The sequence below is a fragment of the Urocitellus parryii genome, chromosome 5 (assembly GCF_045843805.1).
Source record: "Urocitellus parryii isolate mUroPar1 chromosome 5, mUroPar1.hap1, whole genome shotgun sequence".
In the NCBI taxonomy this organism is placed as follows: domain Eukaryota; kingdom Metazoa; phylum Chordata; class Mammalia; order Rodentia; family Sciuridae; genus Urocitellus; species Urocitellus parryii.
In genome coordinates this window covers 23843468-23858148 of record NC_135535.1, presented here as the reverse complement: position 1 = coordinate 23858148, position 14681 = coordinate 23843468, and the positions used below count along the sequence as shown (strand labels likewise).

Below are 14681 nucleotides of genomic sequence, written 5' to 3'. Positions count from 1 at the left end.
TTCCTGAAAGTTGCTGAAGGGGCCCATGATCCATGATGGAAGTACAGAGGGAACTCTTGACACTGAGGAGACAACAGGCACATTTTCTCCCATAGCTCCCTCTTATGGATTACTCTAAGATATGACATTTAGAAATCTCTGCAACCTGGTAGGGGATATCCCATAGAACTGAGCCACTGGCTGTGTGTCTTCATGATTCACTGGCCAGCACTCTATTTCCTTTCCATCCATTCCTGTCTCCTTTATTCTTGTTTCACAGGAATTATATTACCAAATGAAATGCTAGCTCTTTAAGCCTTTGCCTCAATTTCTGTTTTTTTTTTTTTTTTTTTTTTTTAAGGAAACACAGGTTAACATAACAGCAGTGAGGGATAAAAAGTAGATACTCAAGAATGAGAATTTATACGTGAATTGCCCACCTACCTGAATGCAACAGAGGCTCAATTGTCTTAGGGCAGTTAGTTGGCAATTTGAGGTATGCTTTGAAAGACAGAAGTGCTTCTATTACAGCTTGGGGCACCTGCAGGGTAGACTTTGCTGAAAACCAGGCCCAGGATCAAATTATATTGCAGGTATTCCAAGGGTAGGGATCAGAGACCTGAAGTGGAGACATTTATATACATGACCCTAAGAATTTTGATTTCTTAAATTCCTCTGAGCCTTCCAGGCTGGAAGACTTAGTTCTTTAACCAACTTGCCAGAGAAAACCACTTTCTGCTTGCCTAGGGAAACATACAATGACCTAATCTGAAGCAGGTGCCTTTCAAGATGAGGCTTGCTTTCCTGAAAATATGCCCCCAACATATTGCATTGCCTCCTGGTAAAAAGCAAAGTCAGTTTTTTAGCACAAGTTTGAGCAGGAAATTACAAGCTCTGTTCTGAGAAGAAATAGACCACATGCCAAAGGAATCGCAGGATCCAACTAATAGGCATTGACTGAAGCTGAGGGGAATATGTGTAGGAGTGTATCCTGAATACAGTAGTCTTCTGTTATCCATAGTTTAGTTTAATTGAAGTTGGAACGATATTTAGCAGAATCTTAATACTGGATTTTTTTAAAAAAAAATATTTATTTTTTTCAGTCGTTGGACATAATACCTTTATTTTATTTATTTATTTATTTTTCTGTGGTGCTGAGGATAGAACCCAGAGCCTTGCACTTGCTAGGTGAGTGCTTTACCACTGAGCTCTAGCCCCAGCCCTGTAACACTGGATCTGAAAGGCCTGGAATTTGAACTATTAGGGTAGAAAGGCCAAGTGTAGGAATCTGAAACTGTCCATACTGAAGTGTTAAATTAGAAGCCATATGGCACCCAAGAGGAATCACAGATACTTGTATAAGCATCAGAGATTTGAAAGATGCAGAGGTATCACCATTCACAGGTAGATATCATTGGTGAGGATTTTTGGTTTTGGAAGCTACATCCTGAACTTCTTTGATGATCTCTTTGTTATGTATCCAGATTACAATGACTTCCATTGGTATCTTGTAATAAGTAAATCTGTTAAATTTACCCAAGAAAAATCTTAATCTGGTCTTTCCATCAATTGAGATTTAGAATTGATATTTGTCAACATAGTGCACACACAGTAGGTTGTGCATTTCTCTCTCTCTCTCTCTCTCTCTCTCTCTCTCTCTCTCTATATATATATATATATATATATATATATATATATATATATATTTGGTAGAGGTGGTGGTGTTTGAACTCATCAGTGCTTACCCATTGATCCACATCCCTATCCATTTTTATTTTTTATTTTGAGACAGGATCTCACTAAGTTGCTTAGGGACTCACTAAGTAACTAAGGCTGCCTTTAAACTTGTGATCCTCCTGCCTTAGCCACCTGATTACAGGGATTATAGACATGCATCACCATGCCTGGCACAAATATCTTTTCTTAATGTGTGGCCTGTTATTCCACTTTTATTATCTTTTATCCTTGTAAGAGTTTATCTCAGTATATTAATCAGTATTTCCCTTTACATCTTTTACTTTTATAGGTTTTAAGGAAGCCTCTTCTTCAGAACCACTGAAACATTCTGTTAGAATTTCTTTTATTATTTTTATAATTATGTGCTATGCTATGTCATATATATGTATGTATAAAATTTTATGTATATATGTATGTTTTATATATGTATGTGCATATATGTATATATAAAATTTTATATATAAAATTACCTATTATTCTCTAACTTTCCCTTTGGTTTATTGATTAGGATTTGGCTTCCTACTGATTCCACCTCAGTTTTTATAATGGTTTTAGTTGGCTACTTCTGCCTGTTAATTGTATATAATTATTGTAATGATCTGTGTAGCTGAGATGGAATATAATCTTCATCATTCCAATCTATCTTTCATTTTGCCATAATTTCCTTTCTAAAATATATAAAATATAAATTGGTTCCCAAGTAAATAATCATAACTAGCAAACGTTACATAGCACTTCCAATGTGCCAGGCAATATTTTATGGGTTTTACACATCTTATCATTTGATTCTAAACAACATAGAAATATGAGGTAGAAAGTACTATTATTTCACCCCCCCATTTTATAGATGAAGAAAACAAGGCATAGTGAATTTAAGTAACTTTGAAGAACTAAAGATACAAATTATACCTTTTGGCCCCCAAATTTGGGCTTTTAATCTCCACCTTATACTTCTGATGGAGTTATATCCACCTTAACTTCTGATGGAGTTATATCTTGATAAACCCATTGTATGTTAAAAAAATCACAAGTTAAAAATGCATTTAATACACCTAATCTACCAAACATCACAGTTTAGCCTAGCCTGTCTTAAATGTGTGCAGAGTGCTTAACATTAGCCTGTAGTTGGGCAAAGTCATCCAGTGCAAAGTCCATTTTCTAATAAGGTGTTGAGTATCTCATGTAATTTATTGAATACTGTATTGAAAGTAGGAAACAGAAATGGTTGAATGGGTATGCTTTCCCAACATTGTAAAGTTGAAAAATTGTTAAGTCAAACCTTCATAGGTTGGGAACTACCTGTATGTTTTTCTAACCAAGGAGCTCCACTGAATACAAAATCAAGTCACAGTTTTGAGCATGTCTCCCAACTACCCACTGTGTTTGATCATATTTCTTTTTCTACCTCATCTTGTGCCTCTTGATGTATTTCAATCAGTGGCTCACCACACAAGACTACTTAAATTTGCTGTAAATGTTTATGATTTTGTATCTTGCTCAGGCTTTTCTCTCAGACAGAGATATCTTGGTGAATGTTCTTCATTTAAAAAAAAAAATTCATTCACTCATTCCGACAAAGATTTATTTGGTAGTACTCTGTGCCAGGCACTGGGCTTGGGTGCTAGGTTACCATAGTCATAGGCAAGTCCCTGTTGCCAGGGTCTTTCTGTTACTGAGGGGCAGTTACAGTGCAGGGCTAAAACATGGTCTCCTCTATAATCCTTTGTTCTCTGTCCAGTTAACAAGCTTCATCTTGAGACTTCCATAATATTTTAAACCTTTATCACAGCACATATATAGCATGCCTTCAAATCATGGTTGGTTGTTGTATGTGTCATTTGCTTCTTGTAGGGAATGTGTGGGCTCATCTAATGCATTGTATGGACACACTAAAGAAATAGTTGTAGTTAAATGAATGAATGAAAAAAGTTTTGAAAGCCTACATATTAAGAGGTGGAAAAAGAAGATTTTTGAGCTTTTTTTTTTAAAACACCATATATATCTATTTGAGACAGCCTAAGTGATTAACAACTGAACTACTAATATAAAGTATTTATTATTTCTCTAAGTGTAACTTTAAATGAAAAAGAATTTTGAATGGGCAAAAAGGATCCCTGCAGCTTGCAAAGGCACTAATTATAAGAAACAGCAATTTACATTATTTATAAGGAAGCTATTTACATTACTTAGCCCTGTCAGACACGGTGGTTGCATAGCTCCATTCTTTCATTACTGTGAAAAGAATAAAGCAAACTGACAAGGAAACAGTAAAGATATTATAATGGTTGCATCTCATTATAAGAAAGATAACATCTCTAAAATGTTTTTAAAATGCCTCAAATATAATTTAAATTGAACAAAATGGAGACTTCCATCTTACTATGATGATGATTCAGAATACAAGACCCATTTAAATATTCAGACAAGCTTCCAAAAACTACTGCAAGTTAAGCATTGTTGACTGAAGTATGCCCCAGGAGAAAGATGACTAAGATGCAATGTTTCATAGTTCAAGTATCTGAATTTAATTTGTTACATTTTCTTTTTTCAGTGACTTTGAAATGTTTTGCATTATGAGAAAGGTTATTTGTGAGATCAGTCAGATGGGGTGGGGTAGGGAATCCTACTTTATCTGATTTTTATTTATTTATTTTATTTTCTACTCTCTGACCACTTTAATTTAATTGAACCTTGCTGTTCCACTTTCATCAATATGAGCGTTAGTTACCAGTGGCAAATTACACCGGCTTTTGATCTGAAGAGGACAAGTATGCTCTGTAAAAACAAGGGAAATATGAGAAATAAGATAATTTACCAAGTTGATTTTTTTAAAGTCTATCATTTGTTTTGTAAAGGTCCCAAAGATGATTTTCTCCCTAAGCATAAGTTGTTTAAAGTCTTAAAATTTTTACTGCTCATCTAGAGACAGAGTAAAATCTTTGCCAATCAAAGGATGATATCTACACCTTGACTGGAGAAACAGACTCTGATAATGAGGCATTCTTGCATTTCACTGCTTGCCACAAAGGTTCTCTGGCCATAATTATTACCTGCCTCAAAGAGCAAAATCACTGTAATCTTACTTCAAAGAATATTAGGGTACAGTACACATGACATATCATGCTAGTCTTACAAATTAGTACAGGCCCACAGAGCTTGCAAGAAATGAGGTCAGAGCTGGAAGAAATCAGGCTGTGGTCTAATAAGCTTCTTAATCTTGAATGGGAAATCAGGCTCCCAGGGTGTTAGGGTCACTGTTTTTCTTTATTTCTAAGTGTGAAAGAACTGATAACAACTTTTAGCATTAAATGCCTGCTCCCCCCCAAGCTACCAAATAATTGTGGTTCTTCTATAATATAATTTTTGGCATTGCATAACTTATAAGAAAAGCAGGTTCCCTATTAGTTGAAATTGAAACTTTAAAATTTGACTGTCACTGTTGCCCATAATATGTGGGGAAAGAATAACTTCCTTTGCCACCAATTATTTACCCTGAGGTCTGTAGTTTCCCCATTAAAAGTGAAAGTTTCCTAAGATCACTTCATACAATGCAAAAGTATTTTGAGAGTTATCACTTCAGATCATTAGTATAAATTTGTTAAATAGTTAGGTTGTATAAAATATATATTAATTTGCAATATAGTGATAATTAGGATAAGGGTGAAATGATAATAAATAAATTATTATTAGAGGCAAATCATCATTTCCACAGTTTTAGATGTAAAGGGAAGAGAATGGATCAATTACAGGTTCTTGATTCTTAAACTTCTTGTCAGAGGGTTTCATCATTTCAATTATATTAATAAGCTTCATTTTGGGGAGTCATCAATGTTCATTCATTCTGAGCACAGGCTTTGGAGTCACAAGATGAGGACCTGATCTCTGACGCTATGGTTTTCCTCTGACCTTGGTCAAATAATTTAACCTTCCTCATCTTTGATTTCCTAAACTGTGGAGTGGAGGTATTAACAGAATCTTAATGGCAAAGTTATCATGATGGTTAAATGAAATGTGATATTGTTTGTGTTTCATATGCTTATAACAACAACGTCTGACATACTAATGTATGTCATATCATCATTATGAGCAGCTTCACCATCACCCACTATTGTTATTAAGTGGTTAAAATGAAAAAAGAAGTACAGTCTGGATTCGTGATGGTAAAAATTCAGCTGTCATATTCGCTGGCTCTCTGTTCCAAAGTTTCTTTCTATTCTCAGCTCAGACAGCGGTGCAAAATAACCTTCAGAGCATCACTCCTTTCTGGATCCAGTTCTTTATTCCTCTGTCCTCCAGGGGACGCTGTGTTTCCCGGAGTGCGCGCGGGATGCTTGGTGGCCTCGAGACCGTCGCCAGGCAACCGCGTGTGTCCACACCGCCGGCCGGCCGGGGTCGCGTCAATATGGCGGCGCAGGGCCCCAGCTCTAGCCCTCTGTCGGGCACGTCTGCCACATCCACGTCGCCCCAAGAACTGCCATCGACCACACCCCTGACTTCGACTGCAATTTCAGAGTCGCCCCGGGAGTCGAAGGCGAGCTCCCCGAGCCCGCAGCCTCAACTAGCCACTCCCGAGGACCCGTTGCCCATCGCCGCGTTTTATGGGCCGTTGGACGCTAAAAACCCGCTCCTCGCCTCTTTCGAGAAGGAAATTCGGGAGTTGTTAGGCTTTATGAAGAAAAAGCAGGTTTTAGCCACGACGGCGGAAGAGAAGCACGAATTCCATCGGCGTTGGTAAGCGGAGGCCGGGCGCTGGGGAGGAGGTGATGCCCTTGAAGGCAGGTGGTGGCCCCTAGAGCCCGGTCAGCGAGGTGGACGCCGGGCCTGACCAGAGGGCCCAGGAGAGAGAAACAAAGTTGCAGAAGTGGAGATTCGTCGCCATGACAACCTGAAATCTTGGTTACGTGTATGTTGGCTTCCTGCTCAGGTCAAAATAAAAATCAACACGGAAATGTTTCCTAACTCACCATTTGTTCTTTTTCTGAGTGTCCCTTGATGGCTCCTCTAGGCTAATACTTTTTTTTTTTTTTTTTTTTTTTTGGACGCAGGGGTGTCACAACTTTTGATTTAGTGGGTGAACAATTTTGTATACAAAGATAAAGGAATAACTTTGAGGTGGCTTAGGTTCTCGAAGAAGTTCTTAATATCATGAAGCACGAAGTCAGTCATCCTGGGAACACATGCATTTTTATTCCCTTTTTATGTTACTATTAGAATCACAGAGATTTTTTTTTTTCGTAGACTTTGTGACTCATCTGCACATCTGTTTGCCTTTTTTTTTTTTTCTTGGATTCTATCACCGTGTTATTTCTGTGAACTGAAAACTACCTGTTTTTAAGATTCTTTCCTGTTTATGTTACCATCTTTCTTGGCCAAATACATTGCAAAAAGAACAGTCACAGATGTAGACAAGTAGCAACTACCAGAATAGTGAATGGTTTAACTTGCATTTTTTTGTTTATGCATTTAATATAAAGAAATAGTTTATTTAATTAATATAAAGTTTATTTTTATTTAATATAAAGAATATGTTTATTATTCATTTATGCATCTAATTAACTATTTATTGAGCACCTATCAGGTGCCTTTCTAGAAACTAGGAAAACATCAAGTTAACATGATATAAAAATCCCTTACCTCATGGAGCACATATTTTTGTGAGTACAGCTATCCACTAAAAAATGTGGAAGTACATTAGTCTCCCTTATATATGGTTTTGCTTTGTAGTTTCAGTCGTCAACCATTACCTGAAAATATTAAATGGAAAATTCTAGAAATAAACAATGTATACATTTTAAATGCACATCTTCAGGAATACTGTGATGAAATATCACACCATCTGCTCTGTACCAACTGGGATGTGATTCATCCATTTATTCAGTAATATCCATACTGTAGCAACCACCTGCCCATTAGTTAGTAGCAGTCTAGATTATCAGATCAACTGCTGTGGTATCATAGTACTTGCATTCAAGTAACCCTTATTTTACTTAATAATGGTCCCAAAGTCGAAATGCTGGCAATTCAGATATGCCAAAGAGAGCCATAAAGTGCTTTCTTTAAGTGAGAAGGTAAAAGTTCTCAATAAGGAAAGAAAATAATTGTATGCTGAGGTTATTAATATCTACAATAAGACATTTTGAGAGAGAGCAAGCACAGTCATATAACTTTGATATAGTATATTGTAATTGTTTTATTATTAGTTATTATTTTCATCTCTCTCTCTCTCTTTTTTTGGTACTGGAGATTGAACTCAGGGGCACTTGACCACTGAGCCACATCCCCTGACCTATTTTTTATTTTTATTTTAGAAAAAGGGTCTCACTGAGTTGCCTAGCACTTCACTTTTGCTGAAGCTGGCTTTGAACTCGTGATCCTCCTACCTCAGCCTCCTGGGGTACTGGGATTACAGGTGTGCACCACCTCACCAAGCTTATTTTAATCTCTTACTGTGCCTAATTTATAAGTAAGACTATCATGGCTATGTATGTATAAGAAAAAACTATCACAAATATAGAACTTCGTACTATGTGTGGTTTCATGCACACACTGGTGTCTTTGGATGTATTCCCTGAGGATAAGGAGAACTATTGTAAATGCATTTTATTAGGAGATAAATGCTAGAGAGAAAAATAGAGCAGGGAATGGGGATGGAGGATATTGGATAAGTATTGTAACTTAAAATGGGATGACTTGGCCCGTGGTTAGGGAAAGTCAGTAAAAGTGACTTTTTAGAAAAATGAGGACATGTGGGAGCAGTTGATGAAGATTTCTATGCAAAGAGTAGTCCACACAAAGAGAATCACAAGTGTGAAGGAAGTGGGATGGGATTGTGATTGTGGAAGTGCAGGTTTCAGGTAGAAGGGAGGTAGATGAAGGAATTTAAGTTTAGATACATTGAGATGTAACTCAACATTCAGGCAGAGCTATTATTAGGTAGATGGACTTTTGAATTTGGAAGTCAGAGTAGATACACATTTGGGATTTATCAACTTATTATTGATATTCAATTGTAAACACCTGATGGAATAGCTAAGGGAGACAATCTACACGCAGAAGAGGAGAGTGAAACACTGAGCCCTGGGATATTCCTACACTGACAAGTAGGATTGTAAAGAAGCCAGCGGTGAGTGGCCCAGGAGGTAGGAGGAAAACCAGAATGTGTATGGCATACTTCTAGCAAGGGAGAGAAAGTTTTCAATGATCACTGTGGCAAATCCTGCTGGTGGGCCAAGGAAGATGAGAACCCAGAATTGACCAAGAAGGGCACACTACATACTCAATATACATATATATCTTTAAATCTATTTGTTTTCTTGTGTATTGCCCTCCCAGAATGTAAGTTCCCTGGTGACTTGGGAATCGAACCCGGGTCCCGCCTGTGCCCCGGACAACTATTTTAAAAATCAAAACTTGTTTCTTATAAGAATGTTTTTAAGCATTAAAATATAAATTCTGATTATAACAGCAATGTCATTAAATATTTGTGTGAACATTTAAAAAATATATTTTTGTTATAAGGAGATAAAATTTAGGTATTCTGTTTATACAGTTGCAGTTTTCAATTTTAGAACAATCTAAATACCCAGTAACAGCTATAACTAATCAGCAATGCAAAGTCTTTAATATATTGTCTTTTTAAATGATATATATTCTACAGTGTGTTTTATATTTTGTTTAATCATTATGTAAGCCATTATTAATGAGTAGCCTCAGCCTGAACTTAAAGAGTCACTAAAAAAATCTTTTTCCTATTATATAACCTTGATTAATTTGATAAAGCTGCTTTTTTCTTTTATGAATAACAAACCTAGTCATCATCAGAACAAAACTTCTCATCTGGAAGGTTTGGAAGCATTAACTATTTCATCCACATAATTTAAGAATTCTAGCTGGTTATATATTTGACTGGTTATATATTTGAATTCATTATATTTATTCTAAGCCTGAGGCATTTCATGAAGCAGCAAATCCAAGTACAAAAGGTTAAAAATGAACAAACAAAATATCTTTCCCTTTTAAAACTTCTATGGTTTATATCTGTCACATTATTTATTTGGCATGATCATTTATTACTGGTACACACATATATTTTTCTACCCCAAAGTATTATTAAGCAGTTTATAAAGGCAGGAGTGCTTTGTGTTCTTCACTCAATGACCCAATTAGTATCATTTAATTACCCAAATGAATGAATTGACAGGTTTCTGTAGAGATTGTTTCATTAATATCCCAGCATGGACATCATGACTATCAGATTGTTCTTTAGTCCCTAAGTTTAGAGTCCTGTCTATATTAGTTAGATCAGGCTACCATAACAAAAATACCATAGACCGCTTGGCCTAAGCAAGGGAAATTTATTTTCTTATAGTTCTGGAGGCAAGAAGTCCCAGATTTCTGGTAAGGGCTTTTTTCTTGGCTTGTGGAAGGCTACTTTGCCATCACATGGCCTTTCCTCTGAGACAGCATGGAGAGAGTCTAGATTCCCCTACCTGCTTCCTTTAGATACTGAAACCAGTATTACAGCACCTTCATAGCTGAAGAAAGGCCAGATTCCAGTTAAATATGCCCAACTGTCCAGATGTGGTGACATTTTCAGCTTGATCTGAAAAGATGATCATGATCTTGATATAGCATAAATGTGTGAGCCATTTCATGTGTAATTTTTTATAGACAGCATGGTTCCTCACCGACGTCTCTTCTTGGCGTTGTACCTGATTTTATTACCAGTTTTTATCAGAATTCATTGAGGGATGATTTTGCTTTTGTTTCTTGACCAAGAATTGCTTGATGCTGAAAGTCTTGTTAGAATACATGGTGAGGAACAGAATCAAGTACATGCATTGCAAAATGGTTTCTCTTCCTATAAGGGCATTAATCCCATTAGTGTAGGGTTCTACTCTCATGACCTCATTTAACCTTAATTGGCCCTTCTCCAAATATAACCACACTGGGGATTAGGGTATGAATTTGGGTTTGGAGGACATAAACTTTCAGCCCACAACATTCAGTTTTCTGGAAATTTATGATATGTTAAAGGAAATTTGGATTGTTCCTAGAGACATTTATAAATTCCAAGAGAGAGGGAAGGAATAAATGCTAACTAAATGAATTAATAAAATAAACAATGATCTGCTATCCTTTTAACTCTGACTGGAAACCATTTTGAGAATACTGTATGCTTTGTTTTGGTTTCATTTGGTGGAAGGATGCATAACCTGAAATGGATTGACTGGATATTGGAGCCCTTAGCTCTTTGTAGAAGAGAATAAAATGAGAACAAGAAAAATTTCCCTAATTAGTCATTCTTTCAACATGTACTAGTCATTTACTATACTGTGGCTGAGCAGATGAACATGTCATTGAGGTCCTTGTCCTCAGGGTTATTATTATTTCCTCTCTTAGGTTTATTTCTCATCTTGGGGTTGTGAAGATGAATTGTGGGGGGGGGAAAGCATGTAGGCAAAAGAATAGCCAAGACAATATTGAAAGAGAAGAACAAATTGGAGGACTGATACCACACCATCTCAGGATTTATATACAGCTGTGGTAGTCAAGTGTGATATTGGTGAAAGAATAGACAAATTAAAAATGGGACAGAATACATAAGCCCAGAAATAAATAGTCAGCTGATCTTTGACAAAGGGGTTAAAGCAATACAATGGAGAAGAAAAATAGTCTTTGTAATAAACGTTGCCAGAAAAATTAGACAACCACATGCTAAAAAATGAATCTAGACACAGGCCTTATAGCCTTCACAAAATTAAATCAAAATGGATCATATGACTTAATGTAAGATTCAAGACTATAAAATTCCTAGAAGATAATAGAAGAAAATCTAGATGACCTTGGGTTTGGTGATGACTTCTTATACAACACCAAAAGCACAATCCATGAAAGAAAGAATTCATAATTTAGACTTCATTAAAATTAAAAAATTCTGTTCTATGAAAGACACTGTAAAGAGAATAAAAAGAGCCGGCACAGTGGCACATGCCTGTAATCACAGTGGCTCAAGAAGCTGAGGCAGGAGGATTGTGAGTTCAAAGCCAGCCTCAGCAACTTAGTGGGGCCCTAAGCAACTTGGTGAGACCTTGTCTCTAAATACAAAAAAGGGCTGGGAATGTGGCTCAGTGGTGGATTGCCCCTGGGTTCGACCCCCAATACAAACAAACAAACAAATGAATAAAAAGATATTTCATAAACTGGAGAATATATTTACAAAAGACATATCTGATACAAGACTATTATCCACAATATACAACAGATTCTTAAAACTCAACAAGAAGAAAAATAAAACCAACCTGTTTTTAAAAGTGGATCAAAGACCCTAACAGACACCTCACCAAAAAAGATATGCAGATGGCAAATAAACATACAAATAGATTGTCTATGTCTTATCAATCAGAGAAGTACAAATTAAAATAATAATGAGATATCCTACATACCTATCAGAAAAACTAAAATCCAGAACACTGACAACATCAGATGCTGGCAACAATGTGGAGATGTGGAACAACGAATTGGTTGCTGGTGGGAATGAAAAACAGGCAACACTGTGAGAGACAATTTGGCAGTTGCATATAGGGTTATACGTACTCTTACCCTGTGGTCTAGAAATTATGTATGCCACTTGGTATTTACCCAAAGGATTTGGAAACTATGTCCATATAAAAACCTGCACATGGATGTTTTTAACAATATTATTCAAAATTGCCAAAACTCATAACAACCAAGCTATCCTTTAGAAAGTGAGTGCAAAAATAAAACAAATAAAAAAATAACAAATATTAGTGCTAAAAAGAAATGAGTTATCAAGCCATGAAAAGACATGGAGGAAACTTAGATGCACATCACAAAATGAAAGAAGTCACTCTGAAAAAGCTACATATGGATGACATTCAGGAAAAGGGAAAACTATGGAGACAGTAAAGATAAAGGGGAAGGGAGGCAGAGATAGGGGGAGCGCTGGATTTTTAGGGTGGTAAAACTGCTTTCTATGATAATGTTGAATACATAATCGGTGGATTTGGGGTGATAATGATGTGTCAATATTGGCTCATCATTTGTAACAAATGGTACCAGTCTGGTGGTGGATGTTGATGGGGGGCGATGCTGTGCATATGTGGGGGCAGAAGGTATGTGGGAAATCTGTATTTTCAATTTTGCTGTAAACCTAAAACTGCTCTAAAATAAAGTGTATAAAAAATGCATACAAAGAGCTTTGATCAATGTCTGGCACATAGAAAGCAATAATTTTAACCATATATTTATTATTAACAGACACATTGGAAACACTTAGCACAAGGCAAGTTTTAGGAATTGCTTACTAATTAATTGAGGTTTCCAGCTGACTTTGAAGATGTTGTTTTATTTTATGATTTTTACAGTGCCACCTCTTTGTTTAATATCTGGACCAAATACGCCCCCCGGCTGCCAGATGACTATTACAACGAAAAGCTTCTGAAGGTTGGAGATAGCCTTTGTCAAATGAAAGTAAGTGCCGCTGGAGGAAAAAGAGCCCAGATGAAACTTATTTGGCTAATTATTACTTGATATAATACCATTCCTATTATACATGATTTTTTTTCCTTAGGGAAAAAAATATGTGAATACATGAAGATTTTAGTGAGGCCCAGAACAACAACAACAACAACAACAAAAAAATGTGTTTGCTTTTTAATTGTGTAGTTAAAATTCTCCAGGGACAAGAGGTTCCTGAAAGGACAGGAGCCTGGCTGGGGATGGGAAGGAGCTTAGCCGGTCTAACAGAGGGTGTGGTAGGTGCACAACAGGAAGTGCTGAGTCATCATGTTCCACCTTATACAAAGGAGCCCAGACACCACTTCCTGTTGTTTTTCCACATACTGGCCTTGCCCAGGGGACAGCCTTCATAGCTACTGGCCTTGCTGTTATGTTGCCCAGTGTCCTGTTTAAATGACTGAGCATTTGGATGTTTTGCTGTATGTGATTATAGCTGTCATTCCATACATGCCCTATTTTCTGCTCAGTATTTTATTCCAAACTGAGTTTGTGCCCTATTTTTAGTTTCATATGAATGCCTGGATCTTGGAATGCTGTGGACCTGTGGACTTGATTTGATAGGACCATGCTATGGCTGGGTTCTTAGTTAATCATAATGTGAATTTTCTCCTTAAGCTCTGGCATAGGTCCAGATTATTCTAAATTATATGAAGAGTTAGACTAAGAGTTATTTTATCTAGAAGGGGCCCAATATGGACAGTTCAGTTTTCTCAATCTTCGGTTTGTCAACTTTCTTCCTCCATTTATATTTTCATAACTTCAATCCTTTTGGTCTGGGAGGCAAATTCACCAAACACAGGATAAGATGTGGAAGAACTTTCATAATAAAGAACTAATATCTGTTTTCCTCTGCCTAAGTCAGAGATAATCTTAGTCCCATGTTAATGGACCATGGTGTTAGAAACTTGCAAATACAGGGTTTGGAAAACTATAAAACAAGCAAACAACAACAAACCCATCTAGGTAAGATTCTATTTGTAAACTATATTCATGTGAAGTGAAATAACAGTTTTGATAAGAATTAGAAGGGAGTCCACCTCCATCTTCACAGCTGAACTTCTCAGAAGCTGTGATATGTGGCATAGTTGGGGTTGTTTAAGGGGTGTAAAGGAAGGTGGAGAGGGTATTTGTGGAGAGATGAGGAAGATGCATGTCAGAAGTTGATAAAACAAGTTGGTTAGGGTTGAAAGAAGCTAAGGATTCAATGTCTCTGACAGAAAGGCCTAGAGAAGAGAAGGCATTGTTAAATAAAAGGAACAAAGAAAATGTTTTATCTACTTTTCACTGATGGGAGAGTTGGCCACTGAAGGTCTTTATAATCCTGAAAATGAACTTGAATTGTATAGATTATTTTAATTTTAATAAAGATCATCTTGTGGAATACTCTTATTTTAAATGTATTTGAATTTACTATCTGAATAAAG

General features: G+C 36.5%; 1 protein-coding gene across 1 annotated transcript in view; it reads left to right on the top strand.

Moving 5' to 3' along the window:
• Nucleotides 1–6118: 6118 nt before the first annotated feature.
• Nucleotides 6119–14681, top strand: part of Cfap54 (cilia and flagella associated protein 54) — a 311291-nt gene continuing 302728 nt past the window's right edge. Inside the window, exons 1-2 of the mRNA XM_077799225.1 lie at nt 6119–6447; nt 13104–13209. Of these exons, the coding sequence (XP_077655351.1) occupies nt 6119–6447; nt 13104–13209 (435 nt within the window). The remainder of the gene's footprint in view (nt 6448–13103; nt 13210–14681) is intronic.